The sequence below is a fragment of the Neoarius graeffei genome, chromosome 18 (assembly GCF_027579695.1).
Source record: "Neoarius graeffei isolate fNeoGra1 chromosome 18, fNeoGra1.pri, whole genome shotgun sequence".
Lineage (NCBI taxonomy): Eukaryota > Metazoa > Chordata > Actinopteri > Siluriformes > Ariidae > Neoarius > Neoarius graeffei.
Genome location: NC_083586.1, coordinates 64908682 through 64918576, shown reverse-complemented (window position 1 = coordinate 64918576; position 9895 = coordinate 64908682). Strand labels below are relative to the sequence as shown.

General features: G+C 47.0%; 1 protein-coding gene across 1 annotated transcript in view; it reads left to right on the top strand.

Annotated features, from left to right (window-relative positions):
- The first annotated feature begins 3125 nt into the window (after positions 1-3125).
- Positions 3126-9895, top strand: part of LOC132865822 (titin-like) — a 107815-nt gene continuing 101045 nt past the window's right edge. The window contains exon 1 of the mRNA XM_060898320.1: positions 3126-3277. Within this exon, the coding sequence (XP_060754303.1) occupies positions 3126-3277 (152 nt within the window). The remainder of the gene's footprint in view (positions 3278-9895) is intronic.

Genomic DNA, 9895 nt, shown 5'->3' with positions numbered 1-9895 from the left:
AAGGACGGGACATGGGAGGAGGGGGGAGAGAAAGAGAGAGAGAAGAGGAGAGAGAAGCTGATGACGTCCGCTGTCCTGCCACTGGAACAGCCACCAGATGATCCTCCGCCAGTCCCACGGCCTGATCCAGCGACGCCGGGCGGTGGCACTGGACCCACTCCGCGGTTCCGGCTGGTAAGCGGGCGATGAACTGTTCCAGCACCACCTGGTCGATGATTCCCTCGGCGTCGCGATCTTCGGCCCTCAGCCACCGCCAGCAGGCGTCCCGGAGCTGCTGGCCGAACGCGAACGGGCTGCCGACTTCCTCCATCCGCAGCGCGCGGAAGCGCTGGCGCTGCTGCTCCGGCGTGCGCCCCACGCACTGGAGGACAGCCCGGCGAAGATCAGCGTAGGCCAGCCTGCAGTCGGCGGGGAGCTGTAGTGCGGCCAGCTGCGCCTCTCCCGTCAGGAGGGGGAGGAGGCGCACCGCGCGCTGCTCCATCGGCCACCCCGAGGCTTCGGCGACCTGCTCAAACAATGTGATGAAAGCCTCGGGGTCATCCTGCAGGCCCATCTTGGTCATGGTGAGGGGAAACGGGCCCGCGGCCGGGGCGCTGGTGGACCCCGCCGCCGCGAGGAGATGCCGGAACGCCTCTCGATCTTCCTGCTGGGCCAGCACCAGGGCTTCGAAGCGGTGCTCCTGCTCCTTTCGGAGCGTGACAAGTGCCTGGTGCTGGCTCTGCTGAGCCGTGGCGAGGGCGTGGACCAAGTCCGCGAACGGGGAGGATTCCATGGGGCTGCTGTGTTGGTGCTCCACCTTTTTCCCAGGTTTCGGCACCACTGTAGCGAGTTTCGAGTGTGGGTGGAGCACAGAGGACGGCAGGACAAAGCTTGGAGGCAGATAAATTATTTATTTTAACAACTTTTCAGTCTAAATATTTCCTTCCATACACACACACACACGCACACTTGTCTGGTCCCTGGTTGCGCTCCCTCTCCTCTCTCTCTGCCTCCTTAAATAGGGAGCAGTTACTGGGAAAACACACACACAAACAGGTTAATTATCCTCAGGTGTCGCGATTCTGCCACTCACCTTCCCCAGCTCCACCCTCCTGTCACAGACCAGCGCTTGACCACGCCCCCGCTGCCACAGTCATGTTTTATGCCCCCACAAAACTTAACATTACACAAACAGCAATTGGGTAACCATGCCAAGTTTTGAGTTATGAAAGAACATCTCCCTTTAATTAGCTCATAGTTACATTTATTTTTGAATTTAAACAAAAATGATCGACTGAGTATATTACAGTTTATGATTTTTGATTTATTGCTTTTTTTTTAAATCCATCTTGGCTCTGCAAGATCCATCTAACGATCCAGAACTGTAACGATGTCCTCAGTGTGTGCATCAGTTCTCACTCTGTCCACTGCACTCCAATGAAGTTAATAAAGATTTATTCGCTCAGTAGAGATGAAAATTAGAGTTGCTGAAGATGAACAATTGACAACCTGTGGTTTGGTTTAAGGAAGTGAAGATGCCCGATTTTCACATTTGATTAATCAAGTGAAACACCAAAGCACCCCCCCCCCCCCCCACACACACACACACAGTTAAGGTTCACAATGTTCAAACATCAGAATGGGAAAAATTGTGATCTCAAAGTGTGACATTGGCCTTTTCTCCTGATGCAGTGCTCGTGACTTATCTAGAAGTGGTTCCATGCATTTTGATTGAAAAAGCCTAGCGCCAGTACCGGCACTGCAGCACAAAATTGCTGGTCCCAAAGTTGGAAACACTGATGTTACTGTCTATGGGAGGGGCTACCCAAAGAAATTCACCACAGTTCTCCATTTGGAACACAGTCGTCCTCTATTATGAACGCTGTTCACGGTCGCTACACACACGCAAATGTAATTACTTTCAAAGTAAATTGTTCAAAAGCAAGCAAAGCTGATGTGTTCTGTCCACCATGATTTTTTTTCCCCACAAGAACTGATTTTTCTATTTCAATGGAAATAACCCCATGACTGTTTAATATACCTCACTGGGCCGCCAAAGTAAAGTCTATCCATGGGAAGCACTTCGACTACATAATGGTCGGTTCTCCAACCTGTCGAAACGGGGGCCGATTCTCAAAAGGCACCAAGGCAGAACCGGCTCCGTACCGGCACTGACACCAGCACCGTCCTAATGGGAAAGAGCTTTATGAGCACTTGAGAGATTGTAAATGATTCATTTAGAAAATCTTAACCAGTTCTGTGAGGTTCGGCAGCAAAACTTTTCCCTTTATTCATCACAGCTGTCATGTGAGTACAGAAATCATTCACACTGAGCAAAACACACTTCAGAAAATTGCAATGACACCAAATTTACATCTGTTTGCTCCAAATCTAAATAGACACATGAGCAGTTCACGTACAAAGTGACATGTTTGATATGTTTATTTGGAGTGAGACAAAATGAAACAACAATGTACATGAGCAGCTTTGGCGAGTTAAAGTTGCTGTACTGTGATCTGTACAAGTGCTTTATCCTGGTCACAGTGAATCAGGAGTCTATTCCAGCATCACTGGCTGACAATCAGGGCCTCATGCTGTGTTTGACATCAAGCTTTAAAAAAAAGGCCCTTCTAATCAGAAAGTCAGGAAAATCTCCTCGACCCCGAATTCAGGAGATGACATCAGACCAACATGGCCGCTCACACCATCAACAGTAAATAAAACATCACTTCACTACTTTAAATGAGTTTACAGCACTAATTACTTTCAATCAATTAGCAGAGACACATTAGCTGCTTAAAGCTTTAATATTTGACCTCCAGTTTATTAAAAAAATAAATAAAACAAAGTCTGTGCTTTCCCCAGAAACAAATATCAGAGCGGTGCTACTGATGTGGCTCCCAGCCCGTAAGGCCCAGCTGCTGGGGGGTCTGGGGACATGCTCCCCTGGAAAACTTTGAAATTACCGACTTCAAATGGTACATTCTGGTGATGTCACAGGCTGATTTAGGCACAATTCAACATTAGTTGTCACTGAAAAGTGTAAAAATAAAAAGAACACACCTGTTCTGATGCCTGCTTCCAGTTTCTCTGTTTCCCACCAGTTAAAAACTTGTTATACTGGTGCTGAAACCTGGGACTGAGGAATGAATGCCACCATGGAGTCCGAACCAGTCAGAGAGCTCCTCCAAATGCTCACCCACGATGTCCAGCGCCAGCAGCACACCCTCGTCGCGCTGTCAGTAGACCAGGGCAATGCTTCCAGGCTCTGTTTGAAGCCCAAGCACAAGACCGGCAGGTGATCCGGAGCTGGATCCAGTCCACGGGTACTCCAGCGGTCGTCCCTGCGGCCTGTGTGCCTGTCCAGCTAGTCAAGATGGGGCCGCAGGATGACCCCAATGCCTTCCTCAAGCTGTTTGAATGTATCGTGGAGGCAAGCTCATGGCCAACCTCTCAGTGGGCAGCTTGTCTAATGCTGCTCCTGTCAGGGGAAGCCCAGGTTGTGGCTTGGCAGCTCCCGGCCACCAACATGGTGGAGTACCCCCACCTGAAACAAGACATCCTTCAGTGGGTCATCCATGGCCCAGAAGAGTAGTACCAGTGCTTCTGTTTGCTGGCATATGGCAAAGTGGGCCAGCAGTTTGCGTTCGTGCAACAGCTCTGGGATGCCTGCCGACAGTGGTGGCTGGCTGGCAAGTGACACTGGTGCAGTTCATCGCCCAGCTGCTGAGTGAGATGTCAGTGTGGATCTGGTGTCACCAAACGGTGTCACAGGAGGAAGCGGTCCGGCTGGCCAAGGACCACCTGACAGCGTTTCCGGGAGCAGGCGCTATTACAACTTCTCTCTCTCTCTCTCTCTCTCTCTCTCTCTCACTTTTGCTTTCTCCTTCTCCCCCTCCTTACCCCTCCCCTAACCCAGCCCCATGGAAATGGGACAATTCCCCTGAAACCGGTTCCTCACACTCATATCTGTCCTCGTGTTTCTGCTCTCCCTTTTCCTTCTGTGTCTGTGCTGCCATTAACCTCCTCTCTCTCTCCACAGGTGAACTCATCCATGCCCACCAGAACTGAAAGTGAGCCCGGGTAGATCTGTAGGTACGGAGGGAAGGCAGGGAATCAGTGCTTCCACAAGGAGGCAGGGCTACTGATTCGCATCTCTGATGCACTACAGGCTTCCCCTGATCAAGCAGGGGCATACAGGATAGTTGTGAGCATTCAAGGGGGTACACATAAGGCTTTGGTGGATTTGGGTTGCAATCAGACCTCCATACATCAAAGCCTGACTCAATGTGGGGCACTGGGAAATGCACAATTGGTGAACGTTAAGTGTGTGCACGGTGATATACAAAAATATCCACTAATGCCCATCACCATTCACATCCATGGAGAAAAGCATAGAGTGGAGGTGGCAGTTAGTCTGAGACTTACCCACCCACTTATACTGTGAACTGATTGGCCAGGGTTTAAAATGTGAATGAAACAGATAGTAGCAGGTGGGTCCTGCAGTAGTAAGTCACGGGGGAATCCCGCTGCAACCGTGAGCTGGGGAGGTGGTCCCAGGGCCATCCACGTCAGCTCCATTTCATAATGACACATAGAGGGAGGAGAGCTCTCCTCTTTCTCTAGGGAATCCCTTAGGGAACTTCCCAGTAGAGCAGGCACGTGACAAGTCTCTGAGACACGCTTTTGACCAAGTGAAAGTAATTGATGGTCAAATCCTATTGTTAAGGACAGGCTATATCAAGTAATGCAGGACACTCAAACTAAAGAAAAGATGACACAGTTGTTGGTCCAGAAGAGCCATAGGGAACATTTTTATTCCATGCGGCTGATTATAATCCTATGGCTAGGCATTTGGGACAGGATAAAACACTAAATCATCTTATGGCTCATTTCTATTGGCCAGGGATTCGTGCCAATGTCCACAGGTGCTGCGTGGCCAGGGCTCTACAGTGCGCACATTTCACTCGCATTTGCGAGCGAATTTTTCGGCATGCGAACGACGAAAAAAAAAAACGCGCATTCGTGCGAGGGCTTCTTGTGGCTGAACATTTTAGGAAAGCGCTGAGCACAGATGCGATGAGTTTAACATTCTAAAATGTATCAAACGTTAAAGTGTGTGTGTTCAGTGTTGTGTACGTGTGTGTTCTGCCTGCGCCTTGCTCCCTTTCTGTAGTTGCGTGCATTGCCTCTGTAAATGTAACTTTTTCACTCCCCCCCCCCCGCCCCCGCAGTGAGAGAGCACGGGGGGGGGGGGGGGGGGGGGGTGTTTAAATTTTTTTTGCCGTTCTGCCATGCTAGTGCGTTTTACCGGGACATGAGATTTCAGCATTTTTATTCTTCTCGGTCTGTAGCTTGAATAAGTTTAGGCTACTGAATAACACTTTCAGTTAAAGTTGAGTCTGGTGCTTTTGTGCTGACGCTACAATAGCCTACTATCACAATAAATATCCCCTGTAACATTTCCCGTTTTCTACTCATCTTTCTGTGATTGCCCCTCTTTCCCACGGTTGTATGTTGTGGGTGTGGCATTAGGTGGGAAAAGTGCTTTTTAGGGATTCATCAGATCATCCAACTGAGAGATAACTGAGAGCTGGTTCGGACTGAGCTGAGAAATATATTCGCTATGCAGAGAATTACGGCGTTTTTTAAAAGCAATGATGGTGGAAACAAGAATAAAAGAACGGACGAGGAAGAAAGTGTAGTGAAGAAAGCTAGAATGACGGGAGAAAGTGCGGGAAAATTATATAATGAGATGGAAAGCACACACCCTAGTGCAAATATTTAGATGGGAACATACAACACAGCAGAAAAACAAATAATATACAGTATATACAAATGGTGCATGTTACAACACCGCAGAAAAACAAAGAATATATATATACACAACTGGGCGTGTTGAGGTGCAGATGTTAATTGCACATTGGTTATAGAAACTCAGTTCAGCTACAAAACTCAGGATATTGCACTGTATTTGGTATTGCATTGTATTGGGTATGGATGTAAAAGTGTAGAAATATAAAATATACAAAAGCTATAAAAACTAAAAAGTTGCTGTGAGGTTGCACTGTAATAAGTATTGCACTGTATTAGGTAAGTGTGAGAATATTGTCCTTTTAGGTCCTTGTTGGTGCATTGTTGCACCTGCCAGAAGTGGCATCAGTCAGTGCATGTAATTAGCCTTTTTCACATTACGTCACTTGCAGAAGAACCTCACATCCGTTTTCAGCCTTTTGAATGGAAGAAGAGGCGGCATGCTAATCTGCTGGCTAACAAGTAGCACACTGCAAAAAATGGCCTTTCAAAAATAAGAAATAAAAGATTAAAACAAAGCATATTTGCTTGAATCAGGTGAAAAAAATCTGCCAGTGGAACTAGTCAAATTTGACTTGGTAAGATTTCTTAAAGTAAGATGAAAAATCTAACCTGTTTTTAGATGAAATAATTCCAAAATAAGATTGGGGAACTTATTATGCGAGATCTGATTAACTCAAAATAATCAAAATAGTTCTTATAACAAGATCGTACTTCTTACATTTAGCCATTCAAGTCATTTTTATTTATTTTATTTTAAGGGTATTTCACTTAAATTCATGACAAAGTTTTAGCAGTAAAAACTGAATTTAAGATAAATATACTAATATTAGGATTGTTAAATTCTACAACTAAGCATTGCTAGCTTAAAAGATTCTCCTTTTGTGACCTGTAATTAGTAAAATACTCTAGATATGAGACCAGAGACTATCTTGAATCAAGTTGACGACACGTGTAGCATTGCAACAAGTTTATTTTTTTCCCCATTTCAACATTCAAACATTAAAACATCTCTTAAGATTCCACTTCCCCAGGACCTCAAGCACCAAAAATAAAAAAATAAAAAAAGTCTATGCATTTTGACTTACAGTGCTTGCACAACGCCAAAGCAACAGTGCATTTTGGGGGCACTGACTATTCATGTGTACGAGGGGTTTACAAGATCAGGCACAAAAAAAAAAAAAAACACTGAACTTAACTCACAGCATTCCAAAAAGACCTCACTAAAACGCCCTCCACTCACTCATAGCCTTTCTGAAGGCACTTGTCTGGTCTAGAGTCTGTACAGCATCTAGAAGGAGCTCACTCTGAATGACTGAGAAAACAGTCGCAGTAAACTTAGGATCTGTAAGGTGGAGTTGAATTGTAATGAAAGATTCAAAGATTTCAGTAAAGTTCATTTATTCCCAAAACAAGCATGCTTTGTTTTTTTTTTTCTTGAAACAAGATGAGCCGCATTTGACAAATATCCAAAATGTACTTACTTGTTTAAAAAAAAAAAAACTTGTTGTATTTTCAAAGGTGCTCCAAAGAAGACTTTTTCAAGACATTTTGTCTATACAAGATTTTCAAGATGGACTGTCTAAAAACTAGCCTTTCTAGCTAAATGAGGTTTTGCTTGTTGGGCAATTATGTCTTATAATAAGGGTGGCGAGATGTTTTGACTTGAAAATAGACAAATAAACTTCCTAAGATTTTTATTTTTTGCAGTGCAACCATAGAAAGTCAGTAAACTTCCTTTCCAAAACAAGGCAGATAGGTGACTGAAATGGTTGCTAACAATACGTAATGATAAACAACAATGTGCAATATTATTATCAATCTTATCTGTGAATGACACAGTTTTGTTAACATATGTTGCCGCCGTATACCTCTTCTTCCATTCAAAAGGCTGAAAACGGATATGAGTTCCCCTGCAAGTGATGTAATGTGAAAAAGGCTAATCGTTCAAGGTGGTTATGGCCTGTGGGGGAAAAAAACTGTTTTTCAGTCTGTTGGTCCCTGCTTTGATGCACCTGTAATGCCTGCCTGAGGGCAGCAAGTCAAAGAACTCCGAGCCAGGGTGGGAGCTGTCCTTGATGATGTTGTTAGCTCTGCTGAGCTCTGCTCTCTGTTTAACTACTTTTTGTTCATTCATTCAGTTGTTCATTATTCATTTGTTTGTTCATTCATTCATTCATTCGTTCATTCATTCATTCTCAATTGAATTTTGCGTTTTATGTGTTGGTGTGTCTAAGGTTTGCGCTGCAATAAACCTTTAAAATGAAAACCTGCTTGTGCCCCCATTTTTTTCCCTGTGATCCTAAAATTTTTAACTTAGGAGCACGTGTGCTCCTGAAAAAAAAAGTTAGCGTAGAGCCCTGTGCGTGGCATGTCATGAATGTCTCGTCTCATCTTGTCTTCTTCCGCTTTATCTGGGACCGGGTCACGGAGGCAGCAGTCTAAGCAGGGAAGCCCAAACTTCCCTTTCCCCAGACACCTTGGCCAGCTCCTCGGGAAGAACACCGAGGCATTCCCAGGCCAGCCGAGAGACATAGTCCCTCCAGCGTGTCCTGGGTCTTCCCCGGGGCCTCCTCCCAGGGGGACATGCCTGGAACACCTCCCCAGGGAGGCGTCCAGGAGGCATCCGAAAAAGATGCCCGAGCCACCTCAGCTGATTCCTCTCGATGTGGAGCAGCAGCGGCTCTACTCCGAGCTCCTCCCGAGTGACTGTGCTTCTCACCCTATCTCTAAGGGAGCGCCCAGCCACCCTACGAAGGAAACTCATTTTGGCCGCTTGTATCCGCGATCTTGTTCTTTCGGTCATTACCCAAAGCTCATGACCATAGGTGAGAGTCGGAACATAGATCGACCGGTAAATTGAGAGCTTCGTCTTTTGGCTCAGCTCCTTCTTCACCATGACAGACCGGTAAAGCGACTGCATCACTGCGGAGGCTGCACCGATCCGCCTGTCGATCTCACGCTCCATCCTTCCCTCACTCGTGAACAAGATCCCGAGATACTTAAACTCCTCCACTTGAGGCAGAACTTCTCCACCAACCTGGAGAGGGCAAGCCACCCTTTTCTGGTCGAGAACCATGGCCTCGGACTTGGAGGTGCTGATTCTCATCCCAGCCGCTTCACACTCGACTGCAAACTGCCCCAGTGCATGCTGAAGGTCCTGGTATGAAGAAGCCAACAGGACAACATCATCCGCAAAAAGCAGAGATGAAATCCTGTGGTTCCCAAACAGGATTCCTTCTGGCCCCTGGCTGCACCTAGAAATTCTGTCCATAAAAATTATGAACAGAACCGGTGACAAAGGGCAGCCCTGCCGGAGTCCAACATGCACTTGGAACAGGTCTGACTTACTGCCGGCAATGCGAACCAGACTCCTGCTCCGTTCGTACAGGGACCGGACAGCCCTTAGCAAAGAGCCCCGAACGCCATACTCCCGAAGCACCCCCCACAGAATACTATGGTGGACACGGTCGAATGCCTTCTCCAGATCCACAAAGCACATGTGGACTGGTTGGGCAAACTCCCATGAACCCTCGAGCACCCTATGAAGGGTATAGAGCTGGTCCAGTGTTCCGCAACCAGGACAAAAACTGCATTTTTCCTCCTGGATCTGAGGTTCGACTATTGGTCGAATTCTCCTCTCCAGTACCCTGGAGTAAACCTTCCCTGGGAGGCTGAGAAGTGTGATTCCCCTATAATTGGAGCACACTCTCCGGTCCCCTTTCTTAAAAAGAGGGACCATCACCCCAGTCTGACACTCCAGAGGCACTGTCCCTGACCGCCACGTGATGTTGCAGAGGCGTGTCAACCAAGACAGCCCCACAACATCCAGAGACTTGAGATACTCAGGGCGGATCTCATCCACCCCCGGTGCCTTGCCACCGAGGAGCTTGCAAACCACCTCAATGACTTCGGCTTGGGTAATGGACGAGTCCACCTCTGAGTCATCAGCCTCAGTCTCCTCAGTGGAAGACATGATGGTGGGATTGAGGAGATCCTCAAAGTATTCCTTCCACCACCCGACAATGTCCCCAGTCGAGGTCAACAGCTCCCCACCCGCACTGTAAACAGTGTTGGCAGAGTACTGCTTCCCCCTCCTGAG